This window comes from Lycium ferocissimum, chromosome 5 (assembly GCF_029784015.1).
Source record: "Lycium ferocissimum isolate CSIRO_LF1 chromosome 5, AGI_CSIRO_Lferr_CH_V1, whole genome shotgun sequence".
In the NCBI taxonomy this organism is placed as follows: domain Eukaryota; kingdom Viridiplantae; phylum Streptophyta; class Magnoliopsida; order Solanales; family Solanaceae; genus Lycium; species Lycium ferocissimum.
Window position 1 is genome coordinate 75,421,042 of NC_081346.1, and position 22,408 is coordinate 75,443,449.

Below are 22,408 nucleotides of genomic sequence, written 5' to 3' on the forward strand. Positions count from 1 at the left end.
GAAAATCTCTATAATACTCCCTCTGTCTCAAATTATTTGTCGTGGTTACTAAAAATAGTTGTCTCAAATTATTTGTCGCTTGAGAAGTTCAAGGCACAATTAATTTTTTTTCTTCTCATTTTACCCAAAGTATAATTTTGTCATTAATGGAGACGACACACAAATAGAGTAAACATTTAATGGAGAGAGATTATATAAATTAAACATAAATAAGGTTAAAGTTAGTCAAATATCCCTCCTAGTTAATGTTTTTTAAGGGGCGTGCAAAACAAAAAGACGATAAATAATTTGAGACAGAGAGAGTAAAGCCACATTAGTTGAGTAGGGGAAAAAACTAATAGTTAATTATATCTTGATTTTCTAAAACGATAACCATTTTGGAATTTGGACCATCTATTTTTAGTAAGGATGACAAATAAAGTGGACTGGAGGGAGTACCATATCTATTTTGGATGTTAAGTTTAATGTTCAAAAATGGAAACAACTATTAAGTTTAATGTTCAAAAATGGAAACAACTAATAGTGATCTTGGAAAAAATTATGAATAAAAAGATATAACACCAAAAAGGTGTTTAAACGGTCTCTGCCTTAATGCCCAATGGATAAAAAGATGAAAACAAAAAAATGCATTGCACAAATGCGATTTATTCTCTACTTTTCGTTTTTCCCCTTTCTCAACGGACTGTAAAATGTAAAGCCATACAATATTTAACTTATAACACTCTTTTCATTTGGAACGGTCCAAAATATTTCTTCCATGCGAAATTTAGAAGGGAAAAACAAAAAGAGCTTTAGAATTTGTACTTATACACATCTTAAGATATTTGTGTGGTTATAAAAAAATTTCATTAGAAAAAATAAAAATTTGTTATTCTTTTTTAAACAGACTAATAATAAAAAGTATCTACAAAATGGAATGGAAAGAATATTTTATTTGTACATAATCTTCATAATTTTCAAGAAGTTAAATATTTAGTCGTGCTCCAGTGAGGATACCGGACACCGAGTCAAAATTTATACATACACATACACACACACACACACACACACATATATATATATATATATATATAAACTATGTAAAATGGTATACACCAATCAAGAATCAAAATATATAGACCTTGAATTGGTTAGGGCAATTTGCACGATTGCCCTTATTTGGGAGTGGTATTTAATTTTGCCCCTTAAATTGCTGGTCTTTAATTTTTTTTTCCCTTAGCCTAAAATATCCCGAGGCTCTGGTTCGAACACCGGCCCAGTAAAAAAAAAAAGTAGAGTTTCGTTGCAAAATTAGGCCTATTCAGGCAAAAGTTAGTCCTTAAGGCCTAACTTTTGTAGAATTCCAACAGTTTTTTTTTTGCCTTAAGGCAAATGCAAACCTCTTGGCAAATTCTGCCTTAATGTAGAATTTTAAGACAAATTTCACGCGTACTTTTCCGAAGCCTTACCTTGCCATCGTTTTTTTTTTTTTTTTTTTTTTTTAGCGAACTCAGCTTGGGACATTTTCGTCCTACTTTTTAAGTCAACGACAAAACTACAGACCAACAATTTGAGGGGCAGAAAGATGAATTGGTTATTAACAAGAAATAGTTACAGATCCAGTTCACCCAACATTTTCATCTCTGGCTCACTATCTTGACGGGTCATTTTCAGTTTTGCACTTTTGATCCCATTTTGTGCTGGTCTTTAATTGTTGTCCTTCAACTAGCTGATCTTTAATTTTTGTCCTTCAAAATCGAACTTATGTCGACATAAGTTACGCATCATAATATTCACAAGTTATGCCAGTATCCCTAAAAAACTTATGCCCCTATAGACATAAGTTTGATTTTGAAATACAAAAATTACAGACCAGTCCATTTGAAAGACAAACCTTGCAATTACTTCAATCTTGACACAAAAGGCTTTAGTTCCAAATTAGGCCCATGTTTTCAATTGGACCAAAATCAATATGGGCCTATTCTTCACAGTGATGGTCCAGTATCTAGGCTTTGATGAATTATTATTCGGGCTTGATCCAAAGTTTTTTTTTTTTTTTTTCAAAAAATTAGAAATCAAAAGATTTAACACCAAAAAGGCGTTTAAACGGTCTCTGCCTCAATGGCCAATGGATAAAAAGATAAAAACATAAAAGGTATTTCACAAATGCGATTTATTCTCTATTTTTTATTTTTCCCCTTTCTCAACGGGCTATAAACTGTAAAAACCATACAGTATTCAACATATAACACTCTTTTCATTTGAAACGTTCCAAAGTATTTCTTCTATGTGAAATTTAGAAGGAAAAAAAAAAAAGAGTTTTACAATTTGTAGTCATACACATGTTATGATATTTGTGCGATTATAAACATTTCTCATTAAAAAAAATCAAAATTTGTTTTTTTTTTTTTAAACAGACTAATAACGAAAAATGTCAAACAAAGTGGAATGGATAGAATATTTTATTTCTACACAATCTTCCTAATTTTCAAGAAGTTAAATTCATTAGTAATATATTCCTGTGGTTCGAGCCCTTGGGAATGGAAAAAAATTCTGTTGGGAGCGCCAACTCCATAAATGGCCCATCCCGAATTCGCGATCCGCGTCGATCAGCGGTGATGGACATCAAGTCGGTAAAAAAAGAAAGAAAAATAAAAATAAATAATAATAATAATAATAATAATATATATATATATATATATATATATATATATATATATATATATATATATATATATATATATTACGATTCTTGATTGGTGTATATCATTTTACATAGTTTAAATTTTTGTTTTTATTGTCAAACTAGTTTTTAAATCAAGATCGGTATTTATTGTGAATCAAATCAAACAGACCTTGAATTGATTATTAGCAGTTTTTTTTTTTTTTTTTTTGGGTCTTGTTATTAACAGTGACATTCTTTTTTGGGGCCAATTAGAAAAATAATTTTAGATCCAGTTCACCCAACATTTTCATTTCTGGTTCAAATCTCGACACAAAAGACTTTAGTTCCAAATTAGGCCCCAGGTTTCAATTGGACCGAAGCATGCTATATCATGCTTTTTACCTTATGTATTTACTGCCTCTTTCTCATGCTTGCTTTATCATGGCTTTTTCGCTCTCGTTATTTTTAAACTACTTTGATCTGTTTGTCTGTATCTAACCTTTTTGTCAAGTTTTCTCTTGAGCCGAGGGTCTTTCGGAAACAACCTCTCTATCTTTCGGGAGTAGAGAATGGGGTTTGCGTACATTCTACCCCTCCCCAGTTGTCCTACATCGGGATTTCATCGTGTGTTGTTGTTGTTGCTTGCTCCAAAGGCTTTTTTTTAGCTTCCCACTCGGTGCCCAGTACCAGTATTAGAGTCTGATTCATCTGGATTTGCATCGCGTATGGCATATTAAAGGGGTGGCCGCTCTTTACCTGGAGTTTTTCATTCTCTGGGCTCGGATCAGAGATGTATAGTAAAGGTAATGGTGCAAATCATTTTGAAAGTGAATCTTGTTTGACTTTTTCACTTGTAATATAATGCTGCATAGACATTGTCACGCCCCAAAATAGGATGAGACGTGACATGTAACCCAATACCTGTCAACTTACACCAAGCGAATCGATATAGAGTAGTAATTGCCCTCTACGTCATCATGTAACACAATTATCATTAATTGTCAAAAATATTATCATGTAACGCAATTATCATTAATTGACAAAAATATTAAGTGTTAGTGAAGGATCCTAATATATGTTCTTGTGTCTTGTTTAAATTTTAGCATAAAGAATTTAAAATTGCAATAGCTAATTTCTGAGTCAAAATCTGATGTAACATTTACTGTGTTAGTCCGAATTGAGGAGAGTCTTTTATTTGGTCAAAGTTTTGGGAGAAGTTTGACACTGAAGCAAAGTTGCAAAGTATTTATTAGTCAAATTTGGAGAAAATATTTGGAAATTTTGTAAAATAATGGAATAAGAAATTTCTTAACAAAAACCTAGTGGGTTGACTTGTACTGAAAAAGGTCATTCTCAGTATAAAAATTTGACTTTACTTGATTAAAACCTCATATTCTCACACATAATGCAAGACTATAGCATATCTTAATTTTAACCTGCACGTACAATCATCAAATCAGAGGTTAAAGCATGAGTTAGATAAAACAAAAAGTATCATAGATATCGTCCTTTTTTCTAAAAAAAATGTATATATATGCTGGAGCAAGAATTAGTATGTAAGCTCTTAACTGAGGTTCCAAATTCGAGCTATGGGAATAGAGTTTCCTTGAGTGAGGAGCACTTTATCCTCCAAAAGTATAATTTTTCGGCACGTATGAGCAGATGTCAGAGATTAAATGAGAAATAAAAAGTAAAAGAATTTCTTAGTATGAAAGTCAATTTGTTACAATCATATTAAAAAAATAACTACTTAGCGCGATACAAATCCAAATTAACCGCGCTCTAAAACTTATCAAATCAACAAGAAACTAAAAAAAATAGCCATTAGAAGACAATTTAGTGCTAACATGACATCTAAAACTAATTGTTCCTAGCCTTCGAGGTGGGATGATTAAGATTCCATCTTTAATTAGCGATCTCAATTTTGAGCTTTAGAGAACGGAAAATTGGTACGAAACCTTTTACCCTGTCCTTAGCAGGCCTTTTGAAACGAATCCAAACCAGTCGGACTCGGACCTAGACATTTACAAATGTTAGACCGAAATAAAAATGCAAAAACAGTATAATTGTGTCATTTGAATAGAGAACTAAAAATTGTATAATTGCTAATTGGTTATAAATATGAATGTTCTAAAATGTTTCCTTGCATTATGAGTATTTAATTATATTCTAGATGTTACTCAAAATAAAACTACAACCAAGTGTACCTTTTTCTTAGATTTTCTAAAAGCCATTGCTCTAATTAATTGTTTTTAATCTTCCAATTAAATATTCCAATATAAGAAAATTACTTTTTAAAAAATATTAGTTTCCAGGACCAGTACGTCGACTAGAACTAGTTTGACAAAAGTGAAGTCCCTTTCTTCAATATCATCAACAGAAAAAAAAAAACCAAGATAAGATATACTATTAAATTTAGGTATTTCTCCATCGGGAGTTGAATTTTATGAAGAAGACAGGCTTTATGGAAGCTTCTAATAAAATTTTCTTATTCTGTTGTTTTCCACGAAGAAGGTACACATTTTAGTACTTTCAATTAGTCCAAGACATATTACGTTAGTCATAAATACTAACAAATACTAAAGAAGATTGTCTTTATTTTGATAGTCTCTGCCTCAAAGTCTCCTAAGTCTTCTACTTATTTGTTTTTAATAATCGTGAAATCTTCAAGAGTGAAGCGCAAGGTTTGAAAATTTACAAAAGTGACAGGAATTAGCTATGAAAAAAGTTCCAACGTTGAACGACAAAAATCTGTAGCAATGAAATATCAAAAGATAATGTTAGCTCGAATTTCATAGCTAATTCTTGTATTTTTTTTATAGTAAATTCGATGGATAACGAGTCGGTTCTTTTATATTTTCCCATTTAAATAATAGGGTTTTTGTTTGTGACAGGTTTCAAACCCCTAGTGTGCGCTTAACCACACATTATGTTCAAAGGAGAATTCATAATTTAAAGTTTATGGGTTCTAGATTCTAGTTCTTTCAAATAACTGAGTTCTAAATTAATCTACAAGACAAAAACAGGATTTTGCTAGAACTAAGTTCGGGGTAATTCATCTATTTCTCTATGTCCTTTTGTGGATGCAAATATTCCCTTCATTTCAACCATTTATTTTAACATTTGTCAAGTAGTGCCGTCCTTGTTTACTTATTTGGCCAATTCTCTTTGTTCCTTCTTCTCTTGTACTAAAAGTAATGGGTCTCCACTCTTCAACTCTCTTCATTCTATTTTGTTTTTGATAAAGAAAATTTTGGTAGTTTTGACTAATTTTTAATCACCTAAAGTGATAAATATTCCAAGGGTTTAATTATAATATATACTTTATAATCCTTTGGTTTTTTGTTTCATGGGTACCCACCATTTTCAGCCGCCCAACATATTAAAGGGTTGGTGATAAGTCAATTTTTTTCTAGTTGATTTGGAGTTAATTTATTAAGCCCTTTAACTAAAACTTGATTCTTGATTCAATATGCAATGGTTAAAATGATTTTTTGTTTGTTATAAAGGAATCTATTGGTTGTAACTAATCCAGTATTTCTTTTTAAGTAAGGGATTAATGGCTAAAATATAGCATGAGCTGTTGCTATTCTATTTAAAGAAAGTGTTCCTCTTTTTCTTTTTAATAATATTTGTAAATATTTGATAGAACCAACTCTAGATCTCTACCATCTACGTACCTAATTAAGATAGATTAGTTTTTTTTATAAGAAAAGTAAGGTACTTTTTGAAGTGGAATCTCAAACATGAGCTGAAGTCCTACGATCTAATAACGAAAACACACTTGCTCGCAACTCGTGTCTATGCAAACGATACAAGACATGTATCTTGTATATGACCTTTTATTACATGATTACATGATATATAATTTCGCTTTAGTTTATAACTTGTTAGGTTAATTACTTCGTCCGGTGTAAAACCTAGTGTGAGAAAGTATTTCTTTTTTCTTTAATAAGTCTTAGGCAAGGCGGATCTAGCGAAGAAAATCGACTTCAGATGATCTAGTAACTTTGGCTTAAGTCCTTAATATATATTTTTTAAGAAAATCATGACTAAATAAGTAAAGTTCGCATACCCAGACGGAAACTAAGCTCCCACTCACAACCCATGTAACAAGCTACGCCAAGTAAGAAGTGTAGAACAATTAGTTCATAAGGACCACCGTTGTATGACCATTCATCAACGGATGTCGCTTCCCAGATTAGGTAAAAATGTAAACCTATAGCTGCAGAAGTAGGAATAATGGCACCGGAAATAATATTGTTTCCGTAGTAAGTTAGACATACTATTGAAAAAAGGGATTTTCGACGGACGTAGAAACTTTCCGCCTTTTAGAGGGGACGAGATATGGTAAAATTTCGAGTGCGGACATATAAAGTTTAAATCTCGAATCTGCCTCTGGTACTAGGTCTTCTTGATTTATTATAGGCTATAAGTTTGATTATTTGATAGGTAAAAGACATAAATTGACCCTTAAACTTGTCCCCAAAAGTCATTTTCACACTTAAACTATACAGGCGACCTATTACGCGCCTGAACAATTAAAATGTGAATTTAATACCACCCTGATGCACACATAACCAGTTGCACAAGGGGAGGTGTAATACACTCGCCCGCCCTCATATCAATATGCCACATCAGCGGGCCACACGTGATTTCTTCTAAATTTTAAATTCTTTTTCTTTTCTTTTAGTTAAAATTTTATTTATTTTTTCTTTTTCTTTATTGTAAAATATAAATTTTATAACCCCTCAAACCCCCCCCCCCCCTTCTCTATCCACCACCACCGTAACACCACCACTATCACTCCTCGATAATTATATCTTCTTCATCACTAAATAACCCACCCCATCTCTTTTATCCCACCGAAAACACCATATCCTTTTACACTTTTTGATCCATTTGAAGGGCAATTTGTGCAATTTCTTCATTGTTGAGCAATTTCTAAATGTTATTTATCCAGTCCATTTGAAGGGCAGTTCGTGCAATTTCTTCATTGTTGTTAAAAGTCCATTTGAAGGGCAGTTCGTGCAATTAAAAAATGAAGAAAATTTGATTTATCCAGTCCATTTGAAGGGCAGTTCGTGCAATTTCTTCATTGTTTAACAACAATGAAGAAAATTTGATTTATCCGGTCTATTTGAAGGGCAGTTCATGCAATTTCTTCATTGTTGTTAAAAGTCCATTTGAAGGGCAATTAGTGCAATTTCTTCATTGTAGTTACGTATTGTTTCTTAAATTTGGACGAATTTGAGTGTAAGTGGGACGAATTTGAGGAGGAATTGGATGATTTGTTCCTCAATTCAGTTTTTCCGGTGGGGTGGTGGTGGGTGTGGGGATTTTTCTGGTGGGGTGGTGGTGGGTGTGGGTGTGGATGGTTGGTGTTGGGGATGAAGAAGAAGAGGTGGAGGAGAAGAGGGCGGGGTGGGGTGGGAATTAGTTTTTCATTGTAATTAAAATTTATTTTTGCTTTAATTTTATTCTCACTCCCCTATTATTTAATTATAATTTTTTTGTGCCACATCAGCTCAGAAGGTGGTATTAAATTCTCTTTTGAGATGTTCAGGTGTGTAATAGGTCGCCTGTATAGTTTAAGTGTAATATCGATATTTGGGGTATAGTTTAGGGGTCAATTTATGTCTTTTGCCAATTTGATATGCACAAATTGCTATTAACGGTTGATAAGTCGAAAGTGCATAGAGACAACATTTAAGGACAAAAATACTAAACCACCACAATCATATAGGCAACTCTTCCAATTTTTAAAGTCAAAGGCTGGCCCTCTTTGAGAAATTCTTCCCCTAATTCCACACTACAAAAACCAATTGCTACCCACTCTTCTCCATTGCAATATTGTTCAAGAAATTAACTTCTTTCTCTTTAGCTCTCTCTTTCTTTGCATTTTCCTCTTCATTTTCTTGTACACAAAATGCTAGGTAAGAAGTTTGGTTCAATGAAGAATTTAGCCAAGAAGGCTAAGCTTATTAGAACAACTAGTAGTACTAATATTCACCATGATCAATCACAACATCTTGAAAATCTGCTTGTTAAGGATCATGATCATGATGATCAATATCAAGGGGCTAGTCCAACAAGTGCTAAATCCTCAAAAAAGATGGGAACATTTGCAGTGTATGTCGGCGAAGAAAGAGAACGATTCGCGGTGCCAACGAGCTATCTTTCACATCCATTGTTCAAGATTTTGTTGGAGAAGACACAAAATGAGTTTGGTTTTGAGCAAACAAATGGACTTGTGGTTCCATGCAGTGTTGCTGCATTTCAAGAAGTGGTCAATGCTGTGGAGTGTTGCAATGGGAAGTTTGATTTTGGTGACTTGGTAGAGGAATTTCTATAATTTGGTCGATATTTTCCAAGGTCATGTCTAGCCTTGATCAAAAGAATCAGATTAGTGGGGACAGATATTGTTACTTTTGTACCACTTCTCTAGTGTGAGGATACAACAACAATTACAACGTCTTAATCCCAAACAAGTTGGAATCAACTACTTTTCTAGTGTGAGGATAGCATTTGGGGAAATAGATTCAAGAATCATACCTTGAGGAGGTAACTACATTTTTAGACTTGATTTTTTATTTGGTACCAAAGAGCTAGTGTAAGCTTCCTTTTTTGCTTTCCCATGACGTAGACTTGGAGAGGAGAAAGCAGATGAGAGAAGTAATCTTCTTGTTTATTTTCTCTTTAAATTAGTGTCAGCTAGTTAAATTGTAAATTTGTAGTGACAAGAGAACTGAAAGAGAAATGTCTTTAATTATTTACTTCTTGCCCTTTCGATTACATTAAGAACAATTCAAAGATGTTCATCAAACTATAACAATTACTACTAGGTCTCAGTCCAAAACTCCGCCAGTGCGACCTTAGCTTGACACATTGTCAGTCCCAAAGCCAAATAAGAAAGGAGAGTAATAGGCTGACAGTCATTGTAAAACTAGCTAAGGATGTTCATCTCTATCATTTTAATATTTTTAAAATTAGCAATTTATGTAATAGGCATGTTTTTTTTCTTTTTCTTTTTTGGTTTTCCATTCGGTGGTCGGTACTCACAATTTTAGGGCCTCGACTAATCCGTGATTCGCGTTGTGTGAGGCCCAATGAAGGGATAAATTTGGTGGTTGTAGTAAGCATAGTTATCAAGTCAAAAGGAATTTTCAAATATTCAAAGGGATAATTGGTAGTTTGATTATCATCAAGAGGTGCATGCATGTATATTTATTGATTTGGTCAAAAATTAGATACTAAACATTGTGTTAACCCCATTAACTCCCAAAAAAAGTATTTGGCTGCATGTTATTTGGAGGAAGCTTAGTGATTGATTCCATACGCCGATATTTGTTTGACTCAGCAATTTAGTAGTAGTTAGGTGATAAAGTAGTCATGACTATACTAATTTCTCACGAGAAAAGAAATGTTCTTAAGAATATACCTTCTTATTGATCTACCCATCCCCGTCTCTCCCGTAGGGGTGGATTTAGAATAGTGGCGCCCGGTTCCTCAAAATTGTAACAAATGGGAGTTCTAAATCTATAATTTTTAAAATACAATGAGTTGAATGCTAAGAATGTTAAAGGTTGAGCCCATAGAGTATAAATTCTGAATCCGCGTATCTAAAGCCCCCCCCCCCCCCTCCCTCTCGTCAAAATAACAGCACTGGTTAAATTGAAATGATGGTGCAAGACTTTGTTACATCGGCACTGAATATAACTTAAATCCTTTTTTACATAATCTGCCAATGGCCCACACACTTCCCCTTGGATTTTAAACTCAGCGTTTTGAAACAAGCAGAAAAAGAACAAGAGCTTGAAACTTTGATCTAAAAAACAAACTGTTCTTCATGGAATTTATTGCATTTTCATTGAACATGATCAGTGGGAAAAACATAATGCTTGTTTAGTCATCTACAATTCCCCTGTAATTTGCTACCAGTCAACAAGAATTCTTTTCATTTCACCAATGAGCTCCATCATTTGTTCCCTAGTATGCAAAGGGAAAGGATAAACACATGCACAATCCAGCTGTCCATCCCTAATCGTGTCGAATATGGCAATAGAAGGGCCTACCCCGTGCACGGATGCACACCCGCTGAAGTCTTCTAATCCAATTTCTTGATGCACTTTGCTGGAGGTGTCGATCACAGGGTCTTCAAACACAGAGATGAGGGAAGTTCTTAGTGAAGAGGAGGGCGTTAAGCCAGGATTATCAATGGCCTTGCACATGAGGAAATTTAGGTCTCCCATGTCTGAGAAATGCTTGTTATTGTTCTTGGCGTTGGCAAAAGATGTGTAACTTCTCTTTGCTAGCTCCCATAAATCTTCTCCTCCCTTAACGTCATGTGTGTTGAGGATTGCAGAATGATAAAAGCCTGCATGATTTAGGTCATCATTTTAATTACACTCTGTTCGGTAAACATCTTTGTGATACAAGTACAATAATTGAAATGAATAAAAGAGTTCAAGAGTGGTGAGAGTTTTATCAAATGTAAGAACAATCGCACGGTATTGGAGAATGCTGCACTTGCCTAAGAACCTATGTTGCTCGGACTCTTCAAAAATATTTCCGGGTGTGTGTCAGATCCTCCAAAGGCTATGTAGTATTGGAGGATCTGAAGCGGTTACGACAACATTTTTTAGAGTCCGAGCAACATAACCAAGAACTGGATTAAAAGACTAATAGGATATTTCCAACAGACTGGGGGAGTTTGAGCTTTTCCCAAGTGCACAGAAGATGTGCAATTAACTTGCAAGTCACGTATAGTAGCTTTGTTATTTACTTAAAACAAATTTGTTGCACACCAACTGAGTTCCGATTGATTGCAACTAGTGTAGGTAATGAGTTTATGTACTCTCCTACTTAATAGGCTAGTCTTTTAGGTTGGGCTCTTCTATTCAATCTACAACAATTAGTATCAGAGTAGATTAATCAACATTTAAGGCTGCAAAGCAAAATGGTGAGCCAAGAGAGTGCCACATCTGATGCCTAGCTGTGACCAAGTGGTAGGAGTTCGGAGTGGTACCATCTGTGACTAATTTGGGTCCAAAAAGAAAAAAGATTGGATGCCAGTAGTGACCAACCGGGTCAGATGGACATCAAGAGTGGTGGTCTGGATCCAAGAAGTATAAACACTCGATGCGAGTAAGTTTTTACCATAAATGCAGTAACGAACCTGGAAAATCAGGGCTAAGCACTGGATCAAGAATTGAGCGGCAGTTAATAAGGGTTACAACTGCATACTTCTCCCATTGATTCTCATTTAGGCCATTCGAAGAATGAGCTGCAATTAATCCAGCAGCAGCCAACAGCCCACACAGTTTTATATCTCTGGTTTTGCAGCCCTGCCAAAATTCAGATGTTGTTACCATCTCCTAATGTTCCTTTTAGAATAAATTACAAACGGTGTACAGTTTTTCTGGTTATGAACTTAGACTTACCAGAGACAGTTACATGTAACTAACTTTTAAATGACATGATTTTGCACTGTCAGCACACAGATTACACCATTAATCAAGCTATAAACCGAGTAAGATTCATAAATAGCCATTTTTTCATCTCTATAATTGGAAAATAGCTAGTGTCATAGAGACTCAAATTCCATAAGTGAAACTCATTAAAGTAGAGTTGAAATTCCATGGCAGTAGCTATTTTTGAAAAACAAACCGAAAAGTGGCCAGTGGCCATTAGTTTAGCCTATTAAACCTTATCTCTATTGAAAAATGGTTTACTGCCCATGAGCCGAATTGGATTAAGAAAAGTTAGGTTATACCAAGCCTAAGCCATGTGCAGGGCTATCCGTATACCTATTGTGCTAGTGAGAGATAGCAAGTACTTCATGGAACAGTCGACGTGTGTGCAAGCTGACTCAGAACCACCGTTATGAGAATTTTCTTTTTCTTTTAAAAAGTTAGGTTATACTATGGCCCACAAATTGGGCAGATTCTAGTCCTTTTGAGTATGTAGCATCCAAATTGGCCAATTTTCACATTCTGAATGTGATTAAAGTTGTACATCACGTGAAGAGAATAGTACACTGCATTCAACCAGGGCCACGGATTCTCAAACAACATAACAAAAAATGGGACCTAGGAAGTTTTATAGAATAGCTTAGCCTAACTTCTAGAAAACAAAACCAAGATGTCACCTAACATAGCAATTTAAAAATGACATTAGAAAATATCTCTATGACGGTGATGTTCGAGTTAGTTTGCACACATTATTCTATCGGATACCTGCTATTTGCCACCTAGGCAGGTACCTGATAACTTTATCCATCAAAATTTACGCAAATGAGAAGAAAATTAAATCATTTAATAACTTTTGTCTCCACTTAAATTTGAACCATAATCTCTTTTTTCACATTTTCAGAATAATACTAAGGATATTATAATCAATTAAAGTGAGAAAAGTATACATTTTTGAAATAATACCCAGGATATGATTAAGTGAGAAAAGTATACGATTAAAATCATGAGAAAATAATATAAAAATGATCCTGAATTTTGGAGATAGGTTTAATATAGCCCCTCAAATATTGTATTTAATAGTTTTGATTCTTTAAATTTGTCAAGAATGAGCGTTTTTTGTCTCCGTCGAATATTTAACAAACTCCCATATTAAATTATCGGAAACTTTGGAGGGGGAAAAAAAGGAATACTGTTATCTTGCTCTTAAATAAGAAAACTAAAAAAAAAGTGGTTTCTTATTATTTGTCCAAGCCTTTAACAAACTCTGGCAATTAAATTTATCGGAAACTTTGGGGAAAAAAGAAGAAGAATATCAATCATTCTCTTAAATAAGGAAATAAATAACTAGATGATTTCTTTTTTAACTGTTCAAGCTTTGGTGGAAAAAGTTATTGATATACGTGTTAGGTGAGGGTCAGCACGTATCCCGTGGAATTAGGTGCGCAAAAAGCGAACAGGACACCACTGTTATAAGAAAAATTAAGGAATTTACTAAATTGTAATAGACTTACACCAAGAATGCGATCAGTATCTTCTTTATTCAACTGCAATTTCACAACTTGTGATCCTCTTGTTGATTCAGTATCCATAAACTTCAAATTAGAAAATCTCAATGAATTCAATCCATAGCCAACCATATCTATCCCACGTGCCCAAAATGGCTTATTTGCTTTTCCAGCTGGAATATACTCCTCAATTCCCAAACCAACCTCCATCTTTTTCAATAATTCCAATTCTGTCCCTTCTCCATCTTGCTTCTCACTACTCATCAACTCCAACAACTTCCTCAGTAACGCTAATGCCGCCGCCCGGTCACACACCGACGTGTGAATCCTTAACGTAACAACCGATTTCTCGTCGTTTAATCGATAAATGCTCGCGAAAAAAACATCGATGTCGGAGTCTGATGACGTGGCGGTATTCAGAGATGGATCCAACATTTGAAGCTTATGGGTTCCTACAGTAATCTCAAGTTAATTTATAATGATAAGAGAGTTCGCAATCAAATATAAAATTTTATTCCCTCCATTTCATAATAAGTAGTGTTTTTAACTAAGGCACGCCCATTAAAAAAAGGACTCCCCCGTCTGCTTTTACTTGTCATGTTTTGTTTCTCTAGAGTCGAATTAGATAGACATTGACAAATATTTTAATATAGTATTTTTCATATAGTTTTTTAACATTTAAATTTAAATTTTAAAATATTGAATTAATTTTATTGAATTTAACTCCGAAGAGAACACTCACTTTTAGAAAGTAAAAAGTATTTTGACTAAATTACCCTTAATTAGTACTCCATTTTTTTAAATAAGGATCCAATTGGAATAAAAAAATCTATGTTTTCTTAATTTTGTGAAACACTACTTATTCTTAAACAAAATAAAAATGGTAAAAACACCACTTATTATGAAACTAACGGAGTAATAAACTTTTAAATAAATGCATATAGAGGATATGAGCAAAAGCTACTGGGTTCCAGGGAACCCGTACCTGAAGACGATGACGTGGCGGTATTTGCCCATGAGTTACAGTTGATTTCGTGTTCGAGAATGAGGTGAAAATCGGAGACTGAGTTAAGATTAGGGGTTTTGATGCGTTGGAGAATCTGAGCCGTTGATGAGAGATCGAACGGTTGGATTTGAAGATGAGAAGTGGAGGGAATGATGTAAGAGTAAGAGTTAGTTGCTGGTTCATAGTGGAGTTGAGATTTGAGGATAGGATTGGAATTTTGTAGTTTATGAAGGGCATTTTGGAGAAGTGAAATGTCAAGTGATTTTGATAAGAGGAGAGCTAATACTGTTATACCTGTACCACCTGGAACTGCCTTGCACCAGCTGTGCTCGGTGGTTCCCGCCGCCCGGCACGGCGGAGCTGCGGTGGTGCTAGGTTGTTGCTCAGCCATGAGAAAATGAGAGTGTTATGATTGAGTGCTTGGAAATGGACAAATGGGAGTGACAAGTACTATAAAGTGGACAAACAAAGCCTAACCACACTGTGATTAAAAGTTTATATATCTATATAAACAAACAAAATAGAGATAAATTTGAACATTTTATATATGGCGGTGTTTAATTTTTTTTTTAAATTTACCTCCGTTGATTTAAGTGTCTTTGATAATACACGAAATTTAAAAAATAAACGAAGATTTTTGAATTTTATGGTCTTAAATTAAATATGTATTTAGTCGTTTAATTCTTAAACTTGACATGTGAGCCGAAATTAGAAAACTTGAGAGATTTTGAACTTTTTTTTTTTTTTTTGAGATAGATTAAAAATGAAAAGTGGAGGGAATGATGTAAGAAGGGATAACATTTTTGTAGTAGTGATAAAATCAATCTTCGGTGTATTTTTTTTTTTTCATATTTTTTTCTGTCTCAATTTATGTTAAAGTGTTTAAGATTAAGAATGAAAGGAACACTTTTAAATTTATAGTCTAAAATAAATTATAGATATTTATATGATTATAAATCTATCTCATCAAGTGTAATTAAAAATTTAAAGTTAAACCATTATAAAATATAAGAAAAATGTCAATCTTTTTAAGAATAACAAACAAATGAGTGCCAGCTGGCCGGATTTTCGACTCACACGGCGGAGCTGCTTCCTTGCTCAGCCACCATGTAGTGGTGTTGTGTTATGACTGAGTGAGAGCAAAGAAGTTTACTTTTGAAGATACTTTTGGAAATGGACAAATGGGAGTGATGAGTACTATAAAGTGGATAAACAAAGCCTAACCACACTTATTTACATCTTTTTATTAGTAATATAACTATCTGGTGGCGAATATATCACATAAATTTTTATTTTTGGCGAACGTTTCCTATCAGAAGTATTTTTTCCATATCCTGATTTGAAAAGAAAAATTAACTTTGTTTGGAAAAATTAATATGGTATGTACGATTATGATATTGTATTGTATTAATAAATATAACATTTGGATGGACTGTATCATTTATTGTGATTTAATAACATTTTTATTGTTTGGTTTGATTGTATGATACTGTATAAATAACATGTAAATTTGCTAAAATACTTTTAACCCTTAATTACAAACTAATTATATATTAATAAAATTAAGATAAATAATAAAATAAAACTTCAAAAATTAAGTACGTGGTGGGTGGGGTGGTCATTAGGTGGATGGTGGGGGTGGTGGTTGTGGGTTGTTTTAGGGTGGGGGTAGGTGGGGTGGTAGGGGTGGTGTGGTTGGGGTGGGGATAGTTGGTGGTAGGGTGGGGGTAGTTGGTGGTAGAGTGGGGGTGCATGGTGGTGGGGTGGTGGGGTGAATGTGGTGCGGGGGGTTGGTGGTGACGTGGTAGGGCTGGGAGTGACAAACTGACCAAAATATACAATCGAACAATTATTTGAAATTTGAAAATAAAAAGACACAAAAATTACATATCCCTAGCGGGCCCTAAGTTTATTTTTTCTTATCAATTACAAGAAAGAACAAAAATTAATTTTGTCTTTTTTCTCATATGTCAATTATTAGAAAGAAGAAAGCTTGAGAAACGTAGAAAAGGGAAGAGTTGATGTGGTTGTCTTAAACTATTTACTTTGTCAAAATCATAGAAGTGGATCTGCCTTTTTCCTTTATTGTCAATAAGTTAATACTTAATATACAAGTTCCTTAAAAATATACAAACAAATATTTACCTAGTACATATTTACATCTCTTATATTTACTAGAGCCTAGAGTAACACTTCTTTAGATAACATTGTTATGTAGTTGTCTTTAGTGATTATATATATTATGTTCAAAATACGATTAATATAACGGTGTAGTTTATTTTTTTCTAAAATTTTATTATATTTTTACGAATACAAAATCGGCAAATTTATTAATATTTTTTAAAAGAGAAGACTTGTTTAAAAGGAAACTATTTTTTATAGTTTAAAATAAATCATAGATATTTAAGTGGTTAATTTTAATTCGATTAATTTAAAGGTGTAAAATACTTATTATTTTTTATCAAATTTTGATTTGGATAATTCTAATTCAAATTATTAAATTAATTTTACATGTTTATAACGAAACAAAGTAGAAATTGATTTTCTATTTAAACGAAGAAATGCTAATTTTTAATTTTTTGTAAATATGAGTTTTAGCTCATTTTACTTGTCATGTTGTCTTTTGCATGATTTTTTAAGAAAACATTGATTAGAATTATAATTTAACTAATTTACCTTATTCATTATTTGATCTCCATTTGATATTTTTTTTTTTACGACATTAATCTCTTTTCACATTTATTAGAGTAAGAATAAAAATAAAAAAGTAATTAAATTCTATCTTATTTTAAAATATAAATATTTTAAGTATATTTATTTTAGTAAACATAACAAATAAATGATGGGAATAGCAAATACAACGGTTTAATATAATTAGATCTGCTAATATATAAAAAAAGAAAAGAAAATTGTATGGTTTGACTACTTAACTTTTGAAGAAAAGCAATTTCATTTATATAAATCCATAAATTGATACGCGCGTCGATAAATCCATCATTATTATTTAATGAGATACTTTGGAAATTACATGAATATTGTTTGATTTTTTAATATGGGGTGCACTTTTTTTTTTGGACATTATTAATTTGCACTATTTTTATGCATATATATATATATACTATGTTCAAAACACGATTAATATAACATTGTAGTTTGTACTCCGTATCTAAAACTTTATTATATTAGTGTTTAGTACGAATACAAAGTCTGCACTTTTTTTTTTTTTGATATTATTTTTTTTTTAATATGGGGTTCAATTTTTTTTTTTTTATATTGCTTGATTTTGTTAATATGGGATCCACTTTTTTTTACCGTGAGTTTGGAGATGGTGGGTTCTACTTTTTTTTTATTATTATTTTTATATATATATATATATATATATTGCTTGATGTTGTTTAGTATGGGGTCCACCCTTTATGGGGTGCACTTTTTTTTTTTTTTTTGGATTATTAGTTTGACTATTTTTATGCATATAATATATATACATATGTTATGTTCAAAACACGATTAATATAACATTGTAGTTTCCTCCGTATCTAAAACCTTATTATATTAGTGTTTGCTACGAATACAAATCCGCACTTTTTTTTTTTTAACATTATATTTTTTTTTAATATGGGGTTCACTTTTTTTTTTTTTTTTTGATATTGCTTGATTTTGTTAATATGGGGTCCACTTTTTTTTCCCCATGAGTTTGGAGATGGTGAGTTCCACTTTTTTTTCATTGCTCAGTGTTATTTAGTATGAGGCCCAACCTCTTTTTTTTTTTTTTTTTTTTTTTTTAAAGGACAGTAGACGACGAAGCATGGGTCTAAACCCATGCTTTATATAGTTTCTTCTTTTTTTTATTTTTATTTTTTATATTGCTTGGTGTTGTTTAGTATGGGGCCCACCTTTTTGGACATTATTAGTTTGCACTATTTTTATGCATATAATATAGATATATATATACACACAGTATGTTCAAAACACGATTAATATAACATTTCTTTGTCTTTCCGTATCTAAAACTTTATTATATTAGTGTTTGCTACGAATACAAATACTTTTTTTTTTTTTTTTGACATAGTTTATTTTTTTAATATGGGATTCACTTTTTATTTTATTTTTTATATTGCTTGATTTTGTCAATATGGGATACTATGTTCAAAACAAGATTAATATAACATTGTAGTTTGCGCTCCGTATCTAAAACTTTATTATATTAGTGTTTTGCTATGAATACAAAGTCGGCACTTTTTTTTTTTGACATTGTTTGTTTTTTTAATATGGGATTCACTTTTTTTTTTTATATTGCTTGATTTTGTTAATATGGGGTCCACTTTTTTTTTCCGTGAGTTTGGAGATGGTGGGTTCCACTTTTTTTACTTTTTTTTTTTTTAATATTGGTTGGTGTTTTTTTTTATTTTTTAATATTGGTTGGTGTTTAATATGGGGACCACACTTTTTTTTTTTAATGCTTAACGGACGACGAAGCCCATGCTTCTATTGCTTGATTTTGGTAATATGGGGTCCACTTTTTTTTCCCGTGAGTTTGGAGATGGTGGGTTCCACTTTTTTTACTTTTTTTTTTAATATTGGTTGGTGTTTTTTTTTTTTTTTTTTAATATTGGTTGGTGTTTAATACGAGGTGTTTTTTTTTTTTTTTTTTTAATGCTCAACGAACGACGAAGCCCATGCTTCTATATAGTACTAGACGTCCTAGGCCCGTGCTGCGCACGGACCCAACACTTTAAATTACAGTGCATCTATGTGTATGTAATTGTCTTTGAATAGTGATTATATATATATAGACTATATATTATGTTCAAAACACGGTTAATATATTGTAATTTGTTCCGTATCTAATATTTTATTATATTAATGTTTGCTACGAATACAAAATCGGCAAATTTATTAATATTTTTAAAAGAGAAGACTTGTTTAAAAGGAAACTATTTTCCTCTTTGAAATAAAATTTAATATTTAAGCTCATTGATATTTTCAATTTTAATTCGATTAATTTAAAGGTGTAAAGTACTTATTATTTTTTATCAAATTTTGATTTGGATAATTCTAATTCAAATTATTAAATTAATTTTACATGTTTAAAACGAAACAAAATAGAAATTGATTTTCTATTTAAATGATGAAATACTATTTTTAATTTTTGATAAATATTCTCGGTTTAGCTCATTTTACTTGTTATTGTCTTTGCATGGTTTTTTAAAAACGTCGATTAGAATTATAATTTGACTAATTTACTTTATTCATTATTTGATGTCTATTTGATTTTTTTTACTACATTAATCTCTTTTCACATTATTATATCTTATTTTAAAATATAAATATTTTAAGTATATTTATTTTAGTGAACATAACAAATAAATGACATGGCGGAATAATACAATATATTAATATTTAGATTAGATCTAAGCTAATATAAATAAAAAAATAATTTCGCTTAACTTTTTGAAGAAAATTAAGTATTTGCTCCCACTAATGGATTGATACGCGCGGCAATGAATCCATCATTATTGACTTAATGAGATACTTTGGGGTACGAAAACAAAGTCCTTTTTTTTTGACATTTTTTTTTTTTTTTTTAATATGGGGTTCACTTTTTTTTTTTGATATTGCTTGATTTTGTTAATAGGGGTCCATTTTTTATATTGCTTGGTGTTGTTTAGTATAGGGCCCACAGTTTTGGACATTATTAGTTTGCATATTTTTATTATATATATATATATATATATGGTGCAGGGGGTTCAAAACACGATTAATATAACATTGTAATTTGGCTCCGTATCTAAAACTTTATTATATTAGTGTTTGCTACGAATACAAACGTTTTTTTTTTTGACATTGTTTATTTTTTTAATATGGGATTCACTTATTTTTTTTATATTGCTTAATTTTATTAATATGGGATCTACTTTTTTTTTCCCCGTGAGTTTGGAGATAGTGAGTTCCACCTTTTTTACTTTATTTTTTTTAATGTTCAAAACACGATTAATATAACATTGTAGTTTGTGATCCGTATATAAAATTTTATTATATTAGTGTTTGTTGAATACAAAATTTGCATTTTTTTTTTTTTGACATTGTTTGTTTTTTAATATGGGATTCACTTTTTTTTTTATGTTGCTTGATTTTATTAATATGGGGTCCACTTTTTTTTGTGAGTTTGGAGACGGTGGGTTGCACTTTTTTTACCTTTTTTTTTTTTTTTTAATATTGGTTGGTTTGTGTTTAATATGTGGGCCCACAACTAAATTGTAGTTTATGTTCGCATCTAAAAACTTTATTATATTAGTGTTTCTTTAATACTGACGTTTTTTTTTGACATTGTTTATTTTTTTAATATTGGTTGGTTTGTGTTTAATATAGGGACCTAATTTTTTTTTTTTTTTTAAATATTAGTTGATTTGTGTTTAATAATATGTGGGCCCACAAATTTTTTTTTTACAGACGGACGACAAAAAGTGCACCAAAGTGGTGCTTCTATATAGTAGTAAAAAAAAAATACAACATACCCCTCAAATTGATGCATGAAGATTTTGAATCCTCAACTTGCGAAAGAAGTGCTCGTACCGCAATTTTTCCAACACCTTGGTAAAGATATTGGCCGGTTGCGCACGAGAACGAATAAAACTAATACACATGGTGTCGCTAACTATATCTCGTCACGAACAAACGACAGTCCACCTCAATATGTTTTATTAGTTCATGAAAGACAGTTCTCGGGGATACGCAACACCGCTTGACTATTACAATACAATCGTATTAGAGAATTATGTGTCACATCGAGACTAGACAAATCCTTTTTAACCATTTCAGCTCACATGTTATCATCGTCATAAATCTATACTCTGCTTCTGCTAATAACCAAGACACAATGTGCTGCTTCTTAGTACTCCAACACATAGGAGACTCGCCCAAAGAGACAAACCACGAGTCAAATAACACTCTGCCTAGTTCGAATCACACCATCCATAGAGTCGTAAATCACATTTATTTTGCAACAAAATACCTTGTTCTAGATTTCCTTCAAATAACACATTACTCGCAAAGCCGCTTGCCAATGTTTTTCTCTCGGTTATTGCAAGATCAAATGATTTTGGGCAAAGCATATAAAACTAAGAGCCAAAGGCAAGTCTTGCAACCAAAGCAAAATAACATATTTGTTGATACCTTCATCCTTTGAAGTCTTATTTACTATTTTCTCTTTGTTGTAGAATTCTTTTACGTATATATCAGTTATTTTATGTTAGTATATCTTATTTATCAGTCACTAGTTAGTAAAACTTGACACAGTGGTTATATCCAACTTTTACGGTAGTGACTTAGTAGCTCAGTTGGTTGGTTACCTGAACTTTCACCTTGTTGGTGAGGGTTCGAATTCCCACACTGTAATCTCCTCCCCCATTTCTCCTATCCCCTATGTAATTAAAAAAAAAAAAAAATCCAACTTTTACGATAGTATATCTTGTTATTAGTGTATGATTCAAGATTTGGCTCTCTTCAATTGCAATGGTTAGTCTTTACTTGTATAACTTAGATGTCTCGTATTTCTCGTAAAGGTGATCTTGATGTGGAGGTTCGATTCATTGAATGAACATTCTCAATAAGAGAGCTTGGATCGAATTTGTATGTAGTATCATGAGAAATACACTTTGCTATAGCCTTGGATTTTTCTCGTTTTTTTTTCCTTTCATTTATGGTGTTTTAGGTGATTCTGCTCCTTTCGTCATACTGTTATCAACTTCCATGACTTGTACATCAAATTAAATTTCTCTAA

The 22,408-nt window shown here is 32.1% G+C and overlaps 2 protein-coding genes across 2 annotated transcripts; one reads left to right on the forward strand and one right to left on the reverse strand.

The window, feature by feature from the left end:
• Positions 1–8,442: 8,442 nt before the first annotated feature.
• On the forward strand, positions 8,443–9,589 carry LOC132058578 (auxin-induced protein 15A). The gene has a single exon (XM_059451040.1). It carries the CDS (start codon positions 8,574–8,576, stop codon positions 8,997–8,999), a length of 426 nt encoding a protein of 141 aa, XP_059307023.1. The 5' UTR covers positions 8,443–8,573; the 3' UTR covers positions 9,000–9,589.
• Positions 9,590–10,466: 877 nt separating this feature from the next.
• On the reverse strand, positions 10,467–15,074 carry LOC132057494 (uncharacterized). Its single transcript, XM_059450118.1, has 4 exons — positions 14,608–15,074; positions 13,629–14,074; positions 11,823–11,991; positions 10,467–11,021 (listed from the first exon to the last, which is right to left on the reverse strand). The coding sequence occupies exons 1-4, from the start codon at positions 15,017–15,019 to the stop codon at positions 10,579–10,581; spliced, it is 1,470 nt and encodes a 489-aa protein (XP_059306101.1). The 5' UTR covers positions 15,020–15,074; the 3' UTR covers positions 10,467–10,578.
• Between the last annotated feature and the right edge of the window lie 7,334 nt (positions 15,075–22,408).

Bases quoted from the DNA above. Each gene is read 5' to 3' on its own strand.
- LOC132058578 (XM_059451040.1), top strand. From the start codon at position 8,574: ATGCTAGGTAAGAAGTTTGGTTCAATGAAGAATTTAGCCAAGAAGGCT.
- LOC132057494 (XM_059450118.1), bottom strand. From the start codon at position 15,019: ATGGCTGAGCAACAACCTAGCACCACCGCAGCTCCGCCGTGCCGGGCG. The intron at 14,075-14,607 runs GTACGGGTTCCC...AGATTACTGTAG, and splicing joins CGCCACGTCATCGTCTTCAG to GAACCCATAAGCTTCAAATG. The intron at 11,992-13,628 runs GTAAGTCTATTA...GAATTTTGGCAG, and splicing joins ATACTGATCGCATTCTTGGT to GGCTGCAAAACCAGAGATAT.